Here is a 17,158-nt window from a genome sequence, read left to right as displayed (position 1 = left end):
CTTGAGGTAAGATAGAAAATATTATTTCTAAAAATAAGGACACGGGCATGGAGTAGAGTACAACTTTGTTCCTTACAATCAGCCAGATTGAAGACTTTGAAATCAGTTGTTATAAACATTAAAGATCAAAAGAGCATTTAAATTAAACCCTACATGAGTGGAATAGGCATTCAGAAGTGAAACCATTATATTCTTTCAGTTAATAGCCAGAAAAATGGAAAAAAAATTAAACATACAAGCTAAGTCAAAAAACTTTTTGTCACATAGGACATTTTCTGTGTGTTCAGAAATTGTGGCATCTAATATAGAATCACTTTAAGAAAAGCTATGCAATTAACACAATTAAAACAGTTTGTTTATTATAGTACAATATTTTTCTTGAAAGTAAAACACAAGATTTCTCTTAAAAATATATTTTTGAGAGCTGCAGACCTCAGTTCCCCATGTATGTTGCTCAACAATTTCTGGCTAACTAGCCCTGCTTGTTTTAAAACAACTATGCTTATCTATTAGTTAAAAGAGTGATAGTCAAAATTAATGATACGTTTTTCAGAAGAAGGAAAACTGAACATCACAATTATCCATCAGCTGAATCTGTAAACAATCTATGGGAATTCAGCTACAAACTGATCCAGTGGAGGCCTGATGCAGTGGCTGTGACAAAATCAATCTGGTACCCTTGATAACGCTGCTTCTTCCAAACACCGTTATTCCAAACTGATCACCTCTTGAGCTGCAGCAGATAGTTGTAGAGCTCATGTGTAGTTGCTTCCTTTTTGCACCCCTTGTCTCAGCTCTGATTACTCAACTAAAACAATATTGATTCATCCAATACTAAGGGTCTGTGTCTTCTAAAGTTTCCAAATTCACTTACACAGCCAAACATCTCTTTCTGCTAAGTACCAGGAACCCTGCTCTCTTCTCTTCTGCTCTTTGAAATTAGTCTTTTTTCCTTGTTGTCATCTTCTCATTTCAACTATTTTTCCTATCCAAAACAACTGCAGGGAACCCAGGACACATTACCATTAACTTAAAAGCTGTTTCTCTGATGCCTTATGGTCATTTCTTCATTGACTGCAGAGAGGAATCCACCTGCCAGCTACCATGTTCTCGTCCAAGAAATTCCAAGCATGTGTTGTAACACAGCGACTTTTTACACAGGCAGACAGTGATAGGACAAGGGGGAATGTTTTTAAACGAAAAGATGGGAGATTTAGATTAGATGCTAGGAGGAAATTCTTCAATTCCAACTAAGTTTGGAATGCAAAACGATGAAATGTGTCTGTGGTATTTTCCTCAAAGCATTTAAAATGCAGGATTCAGGTTAAGTTTTCTATAACACCACATCCTATGCCTTTTCCTTTCTGGCCACGCAAAAGCAATATGTTAATTTTCATCATTAGAATTATTTTTACTCATTTGTTTTCCCATTTCCCTTATCTATAGCCTTTGACATTAAATCACTGTAGATTGTTTCTCCCTCTTATCGCACATGGCCAAACACAGTTGCCCAAATTACTTTATACATTCTTAACAACTAATTCACTCAAGTATTTCAGTGAGGAATATGAGATCAAGTGACTATTTCACTTAACTTCATTAACAGAAATATTCTGTAAGATTTAAAGCTCCTTTTGCTAAATATGTATTATCAAATATAACTTTGATAATTACACCTTGTTCAAGCAAAAGAAAAAATATATGTATAGAATGGTCTTTGAGATGTGTATTCTTATATCTTTTCCAGAACTGGGTGTTCTGCACTGTGAGACAAAGCAGATCAGCAGTGGCACATGCAAATATGACACGTTCCTCAGCTGCTGAATGAAAAAAAAAAAAAAGGTATTTGCTTTTCACAAACTACACATTTTTCAAATTCCATTAATTTCTGTGACACACAATAAAAAGGTTAATATGTTGTTAAATGTTTATATTGCCATTTCTTTTCAATTTCCATGCAATACATGCAGCTAAATATAACTCAAGCAATATGTTCTGTAATTCATAGCATTTAAAGTATAGCAATTCTTAAAATACCAGTTAGACATGAAAAACATGAACCTGATAAATCCATTATACAGAAATAAAAAAGAGGAGGGGAGGAAGAAAATAATGAATTACCTCATTATTCTATCACCTATCGCTGTTCCTCTGATATTATATCTAGTAAAGGGAACAACAACTGAAGTCATTCAAAATTGCTGGATACCATGTTTTTAAAGGTTAGCATCTATTACAAAATGAGTTCTACTTCTTCCGAGATTTGTTTTCCTTGATGCATTAGTATATGAGACTATTTTGATATCAGCAAAAATAATAGACAGATTACATATTAGTACACAAAGTTGATTTTATAAAATGCAGTAATTCTTCATAGATTATAGCAGAAATGGAAGCAGCTGCATAATCATTTCCATTTTACATTTGCATTTGTTTCAAATTTTAACCTAGTAGTTTAAAATTTTCCAGGCTTAGCATCTGCTCATAGATCAGCTTCTGTCAAAGTCCAGATAAAATTAAGTCAGTCATTTAAGTAGGAAAACAGCCCTGAAACAGTTATTTTGACTAATGTGAAAAATAAGTTCAGTCAGTTAAAAAAAGCTGCACTCTGTCTACATGAAGCACGCATATCTTGCTTAGATTGCCCCCCAGCCCTGCCTCACACAGGTTACAATGTACAGTGTTAAGGTAAGCCATGTTATCTATCTGTTCCAACTAAATTTACTGAACTTAGTAAGATTTAAAGAAGATATGCTATGGGCATACTTCAAGACTTAAAAACCTGCTTATCTCCTCATGTTTGTAAGATAAGGGATCATTTCCTATGGATTCCCTAAAACACCCAAGAGGTTATTTTCTCTGTTGAGTATCTAGCTAAATGCTCTGCAGTGCAAAACGGGCTTTTTTTTTTTTTTTTAATTGAAATATACTCTGAGCAGTTCCTTCTACAATTCTGTTAAAAAGAGCATGTATTGACTAGCCCATTATCAACGTAAAAATGTAAGTAACTATTTAGCTTCTTTCTGTCACTGGTCTTCACCATCCCTATAGTGATGCTCAGGGGTTGCAGAAATGCTACAGAAAAAAAAGAGATGGCACATTCCCAATTATTTCTTTCAAAGAAAAACTATTCCTAGATGATTTGTAGTCAACATTCAGTTGACTTACCCAATTTATCAACCCACAAAGGACTGTGATATTTCTACTTATTTTGCTGCTAGGTCCTTTTAGGGGCCATTATTAATGTAGGGCTGCTAGGCCCTCTAGGCCCCTTTCAAATTATTAATGTAGGTGTTGAACAGTCTTTCCTGACAGTTCAGTTTCAGGTTAGTTAGGAAGAAACTATCTACCCTCATTATGTCTTGAAATTTTTAAGCATCTACAATAAGAGTTTATGTCCCTTGTATCAATACTTAGATCATGTAAGTGAAATATAAAGACCCAGTTCTTGGTTTGAACACATTAAAATTTGGATTTCCTAACCTAAGCACAATTCAAATAATGAAGGTTCTGTAAAACATGAGGTTTGCAAGTGGACAAAAAAAAATCTATTCACAAATCTGAAATCTACATCTATCTTACTAAAAAAATGCACAAAACCAGCAAAGTTGAATCAGCAGGAAATTCATCTATTTAACTGCAAGTACTGACAAAACAGATATCAAAGGGGTGCTTTGGCCATTTCTTTTCCTTAAGAAGTTTAAGATCACGATTTCAGAGACTCAGAAGTATACCCTCCCTTTCTCAGTGGAAGAAGCTGCACTTTACAGTAAAAAGCTGACTCTAAGACAGTTTTCTTTATCTTTAATTCCCCAACTATCGAGTTTCTCCTCTACATAAGCAATATGTATTTATTATGTATTAGAAAAAAAAAAAAGCCCTAGAATTTACTGCAGATAAGAAAAATACTGATGTTATATACTGGAAAAGGCTTATTAGTCAAACAACTTTTAGCATTGTTTCAGAAGGCTACAGCCTATTATTTTGTCCTAGAGAGATTTTGTTTGTTTGCCACTGTATAAAATAGGCTCATAAAAAAAGTAGATTATTGCACTCTAATTTTATAACCTTCTCTGGAAAGAAAAAAAGCCACAAACAACTCCTCCCACATATTCTAGAGAGATGAAATCTCCTATATTACTTCTGTATTAATGCCATTAATTATCTCATAGAGATGACACATGGGAAACACAATTATTAAGTAAACCTGGGAAGATGAGATTTAGTAAAGGAAGTGTTAGGTAACAATTTACTAAGTGAGAAAAGAGAAAATGTAAGCCTATAGGAAACATTCTGGTAGAGTTAAGCACCAGTCTTACAGGCAATTTTATTTAATATATTGCTAATGATCTTTGAGCAAAATGTAGGAACGTACTCATGCTGTGCATTGAAGACACAAAGTTTGTTAATTTTATGAATATAGAGGGGACTTTAGGACCTTGGGAAAAAGAGCTGGGAATAAATTCAGTAGTATAAAATTGATGGTTATGTACTTCCATGCTTCCTTCTGGTGAAAGATGGGAACACATTAGCTGGAAATGAGGAAGTAGGAAAGAGTTCAGTAATTTGACTGATCTTATGTCTCAGCAAAAGCCACTACTATGAGACAGCCATAGGTGAGAGAGGGAAGGGATGTAACTATTGGTGCTTCTGAGAATTTTGTCTAGACAAAGAGCAATCATACTATTATTCCTAGCAAAATCCAAACAGCACAGTGTGCATAATTCTGGTCTCCAGCTTCAAGAAAGTAGAACTAGGAAGAGCAAAGGTAGGAACCAGTAGGATAGTGGAAGAACACCACAAGTTTTTACTGCTAAGAGTACAGAAAATCTCAGCACGCTAGCAAAATAAAAGCTGATAATGAACAGCATGACCATCATTCAAATGATAAGCATTGGGCATCGAAAAACTATTATTTCAATCAAAGTACGATGTTAGCACAAACCAAAATGACTAACTATAGGAATGTTTAAACGGAACTTCCCACTTGCTAAGGTGCTGGGGGGATTTTATGGAAATTTGGTCAGTTTCTGAAAAAGATTATAGATTGTATCATCTGTCTTAACAGTAGAGAGGACTTCCAGTTCCTTTCACTCCTTTTCATGAGGTATATATATACTAAGATGGCTTATAGCTAGCCTTCAAGACCACCAATGCCTGCTTTTTCTCTCTGGAAGTCCAAATTGCTTTGGGCACGCATAGCTGGTCTCACTTTTCTTCAGTATATCAGTGGGCATTTAGAAATGCCTGAAACCAGAAGAATAGGAGGAAAAAAAGTAAACATATATCTGAGTCACTTGAAATTAAATTTCACTACTTGCACAAACAAAGACGACAACAAAATGATGTGGTCAGGCATTAAACCTGAGTAATGAAAGCATGGAAGCAATGCTAAACCAGTACTGACTAAACAGAAGCTTTTGTCAGATTTTATCTGGGGGAAGAATAAGGAAGGAGGGGGCTGCATAAAGAATTTTAACTGCATTATTAATTTAGTTGAATGATTTTTCTTATATGACTGATTTAAACTCCTACAGGAAGAAATCTTACTATATGCAAAGGAGGAGAAAAACAGTGCCAGACAAAAGTACAACTTCATTTAAGATTTCCACACTAGTGGGAAGCTAGTGGGCGAGGCTATATGATACCAAGAATTGTCATTCTTATTACATTACTCCAAGAATTATTACATAATAGAGACAACAAAGTGCATGAAGAGAAGCTAAGAATCCTACTTGAAAGCAGAAATGGGATTAAAATTGCAGAGCTTTTCACAGCTTGCTCTTTGACCGCTTCAGCCACACAACGAACATTGGCTTTGCAGTAGAAACTATTTCAGCCATTAGATATATACCTGCAATTAAAGTCTACTTACTACTGCTTGGACAATTAATGGATTCAGACAGAACCTGTACAAGATGACTTTTTCATAAAAAATATCATTTAGTGAGCAGAATTATTTATGCTGTGTAATAAGAAACCACCGGCCTTTTTGTCACTGCTAACAATGCGGTGGCTTATAATTGTATTTTTTTTTAAACTGCAAATTATTTAAAACTTCTTCTATACTCAATTATTAAATTTCTTCTGATTGCCTAATGAAAACATATTGTAATGCTTCCAGTAAAGAATTTGCATTGCTAGCATAAGAAATTAATAGCAAGAGAACACTGCCTTTGAAGAGGACAGGAGTAAAGCTAAGGCACCTGACAATGGGTTACATAAACATCTGAAATATGTGAAAGATATTTTCTTAACTCTAGCAATAATGAGGTTGCTTAAATAATTACTATAACTTTTAAAAAGTCCAACAACTGAATTTAGTGAACAAAAGTATTAAAAACAGCAATACTGAACTGGAGGCTACGTTTACTGAATGATCAAACAATAATGAACATATGTCTACATTTTACACTGAAAAAATATACAAAGTGTACCAAATGCACCTTTTATTAGTGATGACAACCTTTAGTAAACTACCTTTTTTTTTGGACTGCTATACATAGATATTCAATAACTGAGAGAAAGGATTACAGAGTTTCTCCTTCAGATAATAAAAAGAATGATTGATCACATAAGTCTTAATGTATGTAATACAGAAAAACAAAACATTAATGAACAACAACAGAGAATAGCTCTTGCTTTGTCAAAGACAGAATATGCAAAATACAGTTTAAAGAGAAAATTTAGGCCCCTGTGCCCTATATGCAATTTTATGAGCTTTTGATAATTATGACTTGAGTGAGAATATTCAAAAATGAACTGCAAATGTTTAGCCTTGGGGTGCTCAGCAGGCACAAAATAAGCAAAAGCAGGTATTAGGTCCGTGGGAGCTTGCCTGGCTAGGAGGGAAAATACAGCTATACATATCTTATATATAGGCAAAATAAAACTCAGTCATTAAGCTTGTCTAGCTGTCAAAAGAACAACTTCTTTAATTAAGCAATAATTTAATTTAGCGATATGGTTTAGTGGAGTACTTAGTGTTAGGTCGGAGGTTGGACTCGATGATCTTGAGGTCTCTTCCAACCTAGAAATCTGTGATACTGTGTGATAAGTACATAAAGCACTGGCCTCTAGTATTTCCACTCAAAAAAAAAAAAAAAAGGCATTTTGCCAAGCAGTAACAGAGACAAATACTCCTCTAACCTGTGTCCTGGTCCTCCTCGATATCTTGCCCCTGGGATCAGAACAGGATCATCATCACTATCATCAGTTTCCTGAAGAGCTGAGGTCCTGGTAGAGGACTCTTCTGGAGTTGCAAGCCCTGAGGATTCTGGGTGTGACTGAGGTTCATCGTTTGCAGCAAGCAAGTTGGCAGTGGATTCAGTACTTTGCTGACTTGAAACATCTTGATGTGCACTTTTTTCACAAGAGGTTTCTTCCTCTATATTTCTGGAGCCAGTGTCAACACTGGGGCTATTTTCTTCTGGTTGGATTCCAGGATGCTCAGTAACAGGTTGATCTGATACAGCTAATAGAAAATATTAGTGAAAATAATCCACTTCATCAATTATTATTGCTTATTTTAGAAGACATTATAAATGGTCATAGGAATTAAATTATACATATTGAGTTTATATTAGAAATTTAGGTTTCCATTCCCTACTTCTTCATATAACAATACTGAAAAGAGTACAGACACATACTTGCTCCTGTCGTCTCTATAGTTTCATCTGTAGTTTTCAATTCTTCATTACTTGTGTCTTCCTTGTGAGATTCATCAGGAACTCCTGAATAACAACTTAATATTAATTGCATGATTTCACTTAGATATGCATCTATAGTGTAAGAAAATCTACATAGTACTAGCAGTCCTAGATCAAACCAATCAAAACAATGCCCTCCACATTCTACATCTCACTTTACTGAATTTTTGGATACTAATCACATGAAAGTCAGTATATAAAAAACTATCTAGTTGCTCAGGTCAATACATTAACAAAGAAAAAAGTGTATCTTGTTCCTTAATAAATTTATATCCTATGGATGAGAATTTAGCTGCAAAAATAGCACTAGGAGTCTTGAAACAAAAAGATCACTTACTGAAAGCTATTATTCTTGAAGACAGAAATTAAGTTATCCCTCCATTAAAAGAGATTTAAAAAAAACAACCCACAATTCACTAGAACCAGTAATTTGACTTGACTGCCCTTTTAGCAATGAATTGCTGCAAGACATCCTCACATAACAAAATACTTAGCACTCATTATGACTGCAAACAGAAGTGCTACTATTTTTCAATAAAAATTAGGGCCAAAATGCCCTTAAGAAAAAAGAATGAGGGTTTTAGAACTAAGAACCAGAAAAGCTAATTTTGTTTACGTTTATTTGCATCTATCTCAGGTCAGTATCTTTTTCCTTCCAAAACGAAAGGAAAACAAACCAAACCATGTTCTCTTATGGCTATATTCTGCCTTCACATGCATGTGTATGAGACTCCCATTGTGTTCAGTGGTAGTCATGAACATATGAGAGCAGAATTTTTACCTTACCATTACAGAAGTAATGATGTATCTTACTTGTTTCTTCATCTTCAGGTCCTGACTCTTCTGAGGCTTTTGTTTTTACAGAATCTTCTTGGCCTTCAGTTTTGCAATGACTTCCACTCCCTCTAGAGCTTGAATTTGTGCTGCTCCTGGCAATGTAACACGTAAAAAACAAAAAAATAAACAAACCAAATCCCCACAAAACTTAGAAATAATGTAAATTAATAAGAAAATCAATGCAAGAGCACAGCCTTCATCATCTTTCTCACTGCAGTCTCACTGGCAACTAACAACCTTCACAGTAATTTCAAAATTTTCTCTTATGTCCATTGTCACTCATTCCAGAGTCTTCCTCTGCATTACTCAACCCTATTGTTCTCTCCTTCCACACACATGCACACACTAGTTTGTTTTTTGAAGAATAAAGGATAAAGGATTTCCTTATTGCTTATCACATTTCTCTGTGAGAACTCAACAGGATTTTCTCTCTTTCATTATTTACACAGTTTCGGTACATATAAATGATCAGAAAAGAGACCTTATTAGGGGTATTACAAGCTGTCAACTGAGCACTAATTACATACATGCTCTTCTCACATCTAATTCAAAAACTACTTTAGATAACATTTTCTATTTTCTTCACTGTTAACTATTGTTTCGCTACCTTCTGAGCCACGGACTTCTGATGTTGGCTTTTAGTCCTCAACGTTTTGTTATTTTTCAAGGTTTACTCTAAGCTGGTACTTTAGATTAGATAATTACTGTTGAGCACAAGTTTTTCTTTCAGAGAAAAATTCCTCAGGAAACATAACACTGTTTTTGCAAATATTGTCAAAACTAATGTTTTTGGACTCCCTAAAAAACACCTTATTTTAGAAAATGAAAAGCCTTTTTCCTGATCTCTCTTATTCTTTCCCTGTCCTCATCTTCATTTTGGCCTCTAAAAGTGAGGCAATTCACTAGACAAAAACAGATACAAAGATGAGTTATAAGAGTTATAAGCATGATTCTTGAGAACGTAGACAAGTATTTTCTTACCTGTGTACATTAGTACTAAACTATTCTACAAGTTACATTGTTAGAAGCAGCACGAATCATGCTTTGCCTAGATTCTTGAGAATCTAACCTAGGCTTCAATGTTTTTATTTTTTACATTAAATATGAAAGTTTTTACTCATCTTGATAAGCCATAGTCAATTTACTGTTGTACTGGATTTGAAGTATGCGGAAAATTTTTCTTAGCCCTTGCATTACTTCTTCTAAATCCGTATTTTTCAGCATTGTTTTTGGACAGACAGGAAGGGACCTTTTGGATACCAAGCTGAGTTTTTTTTCTAAGTCATGCCTCATATGATATAACCACTTTTATGAATGTAATCACACTCCACCATAGAAGTGATTAAGATTTTTGTTTTATTTTTTTACTCTTAGAAATCTACTTTTCAGTGAATTTACACTCACCTATTACTCTGCTTTAATTTTTACTTCAGTGGTATTTTTCACACCAGCAGAGGTGTAGAGGGTGTTTTGTAGAGAATAAAACAACACCCTATGCTTCCTTTACATTAATTAAGCCTTACTACCTGCTTCCATAGCAAGTTTTCTGTTTCCCCAAGTTTCGGAAGGCCCTCTATTTCATTCTCACGGCACTCCCAAATTCTAGATCATGTTTCTGTTACTTGTCCTCAACTGCATGATTTTTATTTATTTATTTTTTACACAGGATTTCACCCTACCTCTACTATTTCATTCCACACGGGTTTTTATTTAGCCTCTGGACTGACAGTGCCTTGCAGTTTCGTCACACTAGGAAACACTTCCTCTTAACACAACCCACTGCAAAAGCTCCATTAAGTCAGCTCACTCTTACATGCAGTTTCTTTATTAATTTACCTACCACACCTTGAACAGAAGTTCAACACAGCAAAACATCAAATACGTTCTTGGAAGTCCAGACAGGCTCTCAATAGTACACCATTTATGGTTCTAGAACCCATTATTCTGTTGGAAAACAGTACTGCATCCTGCAAATTCCAGTTCCCATAATTTTGGTTCATTTCCCATGTACTGCTTCTTTTAATGCCTTTTTAACAGGACTGTTCTACAGCCTTCAATATTGATATCATTAATCTTAACAGATCATGATGTTTAGCCCTTCATTCTCCTTTGACACTATATTTGATGTTTCTTTCTCATTCACATGGTGTTAACTGTTGGTGCAAGAGATTTGTTAAAATACTAGCTATAAGACACAATGTAAGTACCATTTTCTTTTTCCAAATTTCTTAGATGAAGAACCTCCAATTTTCCTGAATTAAATTCCAACTCCTACTTTCACTTGAGTTGCATCCAGCTCCTGTGACCTTTTCATCAACATACTCAACTTTACTAGTAAATAATATACAGTATTTATTTACTTTTTACTTACTCTCAGTATTTCTTAACTGCCATTCCACCCTTGCTTCAATAAGATTAAATCATTAAAAGACCTTTATCCCATCTGTTTTATTACTCTTTGAAAAGTTTAACCGAAGTTAAGGTTTAGTAGTTTTCACTTAGCCTTTAATTCTTCAATTACATATTTTTGTAATGAGTAGTTTTCCTGTCCCTCATCTCCATCTCCTGTACACACTACTTTTTCTTAATATTGGTTTTGATGCAGCAGTTCATTGAAATTTGCTGTCTTCAAAATCATTAGGTGTTTGAAGTATAAAATTCATTTTTCAAATTTTATATTAAAAATAAACACAAACAAAATGTTGATGATGTTTAAAAAAACTGTTTTCTGTGATGCAGTGATAGCTAGTACTTCATTATAATAAAAAACACTATCAAGAAAAAACATACAAAACATTTGTTAACGCTCTGTTCCTCTTGGAAAAAGAGCCTATCCTAAAAATAGTAAACAAAAATGATGACAAATCTAAACACAGAATTATTTAAAAGCATTACAACAAAAGTAATTCTTTCAAAGCTTGCTAGATTTGGACTCTAAATAGAAATACAGTCTGAGAGACTGCTCTAACAGAACTGTTGCAATATTTCAAGTTCATTATAGACAAAGTGTTCATGCTGTGAAAGCACACAGATCACTGTTTGAACTTTTCAAACTGCTATGGACAGAATTGTCCATATTTATTTTATGTTTAAAGCCATAGCATTTAAGAGTAGCTATAAACATTTATTTTTATGTTTTGTTGCTTTTTTTTTCTCTAAGTAAGAAATGCTAGTGAGCATTTTTATTTACTTTCCTTACAATAATTTTAAAAACATGGGTAAAGGAATAGAATTAAGAGGAGATGAAATAAGGACTGTGGTTGTTTTGGTAGGTACTGAGATGTTCTAATGATAGACATCCATACAAAACCAAGTAAGTCAGGCCAGTTAGACAGTATGGGTTTCTTTATTATTTAAAAAGGATGCCATCACTGTAATATCTTAGCAATCCATGAAGTTGATATTTTAACTATACGAATTACCTTGATGAATGCATATTCATCAACACTCCTCAATCACAGAAATAATAACTCCATTGTTTTACAACTCAGGAACTGTGCCACAGAAACACTTACTTGCTGAATACTGTATAAGAAGTCTGGTAAAGCAGAGAATCAAAACTTGATTGCTAACTTCTGGACGACCTTTCCATCACCGTACTACCTTGCTTTAATAAGATTAGTGGATGTGAAAATGATTCTCAGTTTTGATGGCAATAGGTAAGTCTTTTTAATGTTAACATAGTGGGAAACCTATAGCAAAATATCATAAACAAACTCTTGCATAAATTCCACATCAAAGTATGACTGTCGTTTACATTCTATATGCGCTAAAGACTCCAGCCATTTCAAATTGCATATATACCTACTGGAAAACATACATATATCATATGGAAAAACTATTTGCATCTATGCTAGATCAGTGTCAGTGAAATACAGTTGTCATTAACAAGTCAAAAGCAAAATTGTCTTACCACTCATCAGTGAAGTCCAGTTTTATTGTGCTCGTAGTTGTTCCTTCTGTACTGTAGTGCAAACTTAAAACTGGTTCACCTGTTCCCGTTCGTGGCTTGTCGCTCTCTGTAAACATGGGGTTGATAAAGTTTGGATGAGCAACAGCAATGTACATAAAGATGTTATATTTCTGAAAATCCATTTAATTATCTTATAAAAGGTCAAATATGATAGTAACATGTACAACATCTATGTAAGATTGGTTACAGCCCAAGCAAAAAGTTAAGAAGTTTCAAAGAAAACACACCAAATTTATACTTTGCAATGCTTTAACAATAGCCTAAAATTATTTGTATTTACAAGAGCAAACAAAGAAAATGCTACCCTTCAACATGCAGGTGAATAAAATTGTCAGCTAAGTATGTGTATACACAATATGATCCTTCATGAGCAGATCTCTTTTCTATCAAGTATCTTAATAAGAACATACAGTGCTTTAGAAGGGGTGTTCAATCCTCTCTGTCTCATGTAAATACACATGAAGAAAGATGACGAGCTATAATATATCACATTACAATAACTCTAAGCTGTAAATATTCATGACATCCAAAAGCAAAAGAAGTCAATCACATTGAAAACCATTGCAACTCTAGCAAACTTCAGCTGAATATATAGTTTGGAGGACTGTTCAGTGGGCACTTTCAAAACGGAACTGCTAAATAACATTGACCTTGAATAAAATCCAGTCACACTACCTACATGCATGGCCCAATTTCCATTAATGCTTAGGCTGGCCGTGGGCAACACTAAAAAGTTAACGTAAAGTCCCATCATATCAAGCCTCACTACAGAGGTGCCATTCTCTCAAAATTCAGATGATAGAGTTTGCTTAGTATTAGGCACCACTCAAACGACCTGAAAGTAACCTACATAATTTCTCTTTGCACAAAACCTGAGCTTTTTATTTCAGGACTGTTTGGACAAAAGCTTATCAAATTTTCTTTGTTTTATAGAGTACAGAAATTTGACTAAAAGTATACCTACAGTACTTGCAGACTGGCACTTATAATAAAGTAAAAACTTCAGATCATCTTTGGGTAAGCAACAACTGAAAGCTAACACTGAATAAGCACAAGCATACAAATTCCCCATGCAGAACAGCAATGGCTTCAATATTGCCACAGGATATTTATTTTAAAAAGAAAAACAAAAACAAACACGATTAACTTGTAGGAACCATGAAACAGCACATAAGAATTTAACCTAACAATTAATGCTCATTTGTGAACTGCTGGCGAGAGAAATCCACTCAAAGTGTCACAGAGCAGTAATCAGTGCTCTGAAGAACTTTAACTATGTATTTCTATTCTGAAGAGAATCTTTTATGTGAAAGAGCATTGATATTTGGGCATCCCTTCCTAAACAAGTACAAATACTGATTGTTCCAGGATACTGCATATGTTATCAGTAGCTGGACACTATTAGAGTAAAAGATAACATAGTTGAGGGATTATCTTCTTTGTCACAGGTAGAGTCAAGACATATCTTTAAATCAGGAACTCAGATAATTAGAAGACAGACAATTTACCACCTTGAATAGTCCAAGACAGCCATCAAACAATGGTAATGCTATAACCTGATGCTACTATGCAACATTTGCTTCATCACAAAACTAGTTAATATTACCAAAGTAACTGAATATCATTAAACTATAATGAATCTAATTGAATGCTTATGAACTCGTAAGAGTGCTTTCCTGTCTTAAAATCCTGTCTTAAAAAAACTAAAGCAGGATGCTGAAAGACTGTCTTCTGACTTACTATGGAAGCAATGCCTGTATTTATTCAGACTCAAAATATTGGAAGAATTGCCCTCTTTGCTCATATGCTTACAGAAATAACTGAGAAATGACTTTTATAAATTCCTGGAGAAAGACAGCTCTTAAACCATACTGTGTAATCATTTTTTCTTGTACCTACAAAAATGAGCTATGATTTGGATTGGGTCAGTTTCTTCTTTAATCTGTCTTTAGGACATGAAATTGACACTAATAGGAACAAGAAACTTTAAAAGATCAGACAGGAATGTGATAATAAACTGGAGAGAATTAGTTGTGTAGTTCAACTAAATTATACTAAGCTCACTGCTAATGGGAAGCTGAATGGGTGTGTATGTGGAAAAGGCTAATAAGCTTTGCCTAGTGCAAAATTGAACAACCTTTTAGAAAAGCCACATAAAAATCCAGAAGTTGTGAATTCTGTTTTCAAGCACAGAGTGACTGCCAAAGACTGAATAGATCAGAAGAAAGCAATGTTCTCTTTTAAAAGCTTAATCTCATCAGACCAAATCTATTTCACATTGAGAGCCTAACAGGGAAAGGAAGAAGAAAAGTTGCATAGCTTCTGTGATTTAGGGGCCAGCTATTCCTAAAACTATTAATCTACTTACAAATCCTAGTGAAGTAAAAACTGCTCCAACAGAAAGCTATAGCATGTCAACACCTTACTAAGCTCTATTTCATATTCCTCAAAAATACCTTGAAACTTAACTTCGATTTTACAGCCAAATACATTATACTTTAAAGATACTATCAACAACTTAGTCTTATTTCATATTCAGTCCTGTCATAGAAGACATTCTCCCACGAAACAGTCTATTCTCAAGGGTCCTATATGAGGAAGGTACTTTTTAACATCAACCCTTACAACTGAAGACCAAATTTCATTCATAACCTTATGAAAAATAAAAACTGAAGGCAACGCCCCATGCTTTTTTCTCTTAGAAAATGAACCTGTGCAAGTGTAACTTCACAAAGATTTGGATTCTTACCTATGAACTGGTAAGAGCATAAAGACAGGTTTCTAGACTATATTATCTAGCTAAACTAACATTATAAGGAACTTTAAGCTTGATTCCCACATCTCAAATGCTGGCCTCTTCACTGATACATTAATAAACACATGTGAAGAAGACAGATGTCTTTTCATTAAAAACTTCCAAAATAATTCCCATCCAGCACTAATCATGATCTCCTCATAAGACAATAAGCTTTGTACATTCTTTGTACATTCTACAATTTCTTTGTCTGGTTGATTCCCCTTCTAATTACACTTTGTACTGTGTTTTACAGAACAAAGCAGTACAGTAGCATGCTGTACCATGCAAGAGGCACAGTTCTAAAGTGAGCTCTGCAGGTATAAGCTGAAGATTTTTGGATCTGGAAAGCTCTGTAGGCATACCAATGCCCAAGAAATTTGTCTGTCTGAGGTAGAGCCAATCAGCTGGGACACAACACATGCTGACATTTTCCAGGACTTAAGGTACAAAGAAATGAAGAATTAACTGTGCTGTAGTTGACACACCTGCTTGTTCAGAGCCAGCTCACATATCTGTCAAGTGGCACTGAACAATCTGGCATGGACATCACACCGTCATGTTGATGTCCCATAAAACCTAGAACTAACGTGCAAATACCTACAAATATCACCGCTCAATACGGCATCTGTCTATGTAGGAAGAAGCATTAATATGGTATGGCATGCATATACTCATTTGCACTTCAAAGTTACCAAACTAGTGCTCTGCCTTCAGGTTCCCTCTACTCATATCAATTCAGGAAGTTCCTAGAAGACATACTATTGCCTTTGCACTGGAACAACTCTTAGAGTCACCCTTCATTATTACAATCACAGTCAAACTAAACCTCCAGCGTTGATCATTACAATCCATTCGAAACCTATTTTGTACAGATGGGAAGAACTTACAGCTTCTGCTGGAATGTCAGAAACATGGCATTGTAAATATATTTTTGTAGTAAGTATCAAAAGATATTTAAACCCAGAAACAGTTATAAAACATAAATGCCAACAAGAGACTGGTCCAACAGAAAGCCAACTAATTCAGTACAAAATTAAGAAAAAAGGAGTAAGAACAATAAAGAATTTCTATACAATAAGAACTGACAGAACTCCCTTATACTTGAACAGAAATCTCAGAAAAGTATCAAGTGAAAATAATGCAGTTTAACTTCAAAAATCTACCCTGGATCTCAGCAAGTTTTTTTTTTCTTTTCTCTTTTTCAGGAAAAAATATCCTAATATATGACTTCTGTTTCCAAATTCTTATTTTTTGAAACTAAAATTTACACTGTCTCTGTTCAGGTGATCCTTACCACCACAAAAGAAAAATATTACCTTAAAAATTTCAGACAACAGGTTTACCAACTCAATTCAGATAAATACATTTTGGGATTTTTTTTTTCCATATTAAAAGAGAGTTCTTTTACAAGAAGAAACCTCTTCACATTAATTTAACTTATTTCTTAATGCAGGAAAAATTATTAGAAAAAAAATGAAGAGTCTATTACAACTAAGCAATTAACAATAGTACTGGACAAACCAGTTTTCAAGGCAACCAATCCTGCTTGAAGAGGACTCTGATGCAGACTTGGGAACTGATTTCTGGGACCATAACTTCTGCTTTTATTTTTGTTGTTGTATGGGTTTAATTCTCAACCTCAACAAACAAGCTATTTTATCAATAACTATTTTTCCAATTTTTTTCTGTTGAAGGAACTCCAATAAAAATATAGACTACATATGTTAATTCTAGCTTATTCTACTACCATAAAATAATGCTTCTTCTGAGTTCATAAAAGAGAGCATAATTTGGCCACTCATAATAAAAAAAGTTTTCCAGCTAAACGTGAATAGTGGTGTT

The 17,158-nt window shown here is 34.3% G+C and overlaps 1 protein-coding gene across 12 annotated transcripts in view; it reads right to left on the bottom strand.

Annotated features, from left to right (window-relative positions):
* The window catches only part of DCAF6 (DDB1 and CUL4 associated factor 6), an 83,371-nt gene that overhangs the window by 14,979 nt on the left and 51,234 nt on the right, over positions 1-17,158 (bottom strand). For 4 of the 12 annotated variants that reach the window (XM_080586456.1, XM_080586462.1, XM_080586466.1 and 1 more), the window contains 5 exons: positions 12,460-12,565; positions 8,496-8,638; positions 7,650-7,733; positions 7,150-7,474; positions 2,122-2,163 (listed from right to left, as the gene is read on the bottom strand). In XM_080586456.1, the coding sequence (XP_080442582.1) occupies positions 2,122-2,163; positions 7,150-7,474; positions 7,650-7,733; positions 8,496-8,638; positions 12,460-12,565 (700 nt within the window). The remainder of the gene's footprint in view (positions 1-2,121; positions 2,164-7,149; positions 7,475-7,649; positions 7,734-8,495; positions 8,639-12,459; positions 12,566-17,158) is intronic. The other 8 variants (XM_080586463.1, XM_080586465.1, XM_080586457.1 and 5 more) reach the window with 3 other exon arrangements.

Source organism: Anser brachyrhynchus (assembly GCF_964034855.1).
Source record: "Anser brachyrhynchus genome assembly, chromosome: 1".
Classification (NCBI taxonomy): Eukaryota; Metazoa; Chordata; class Aves; order Anseriformes; family Anatidae; genus Anser; species Anser brachyrhynchus.
This window is presented reverse-complemented; position numbering and strand designations above follow the sequence as displayed.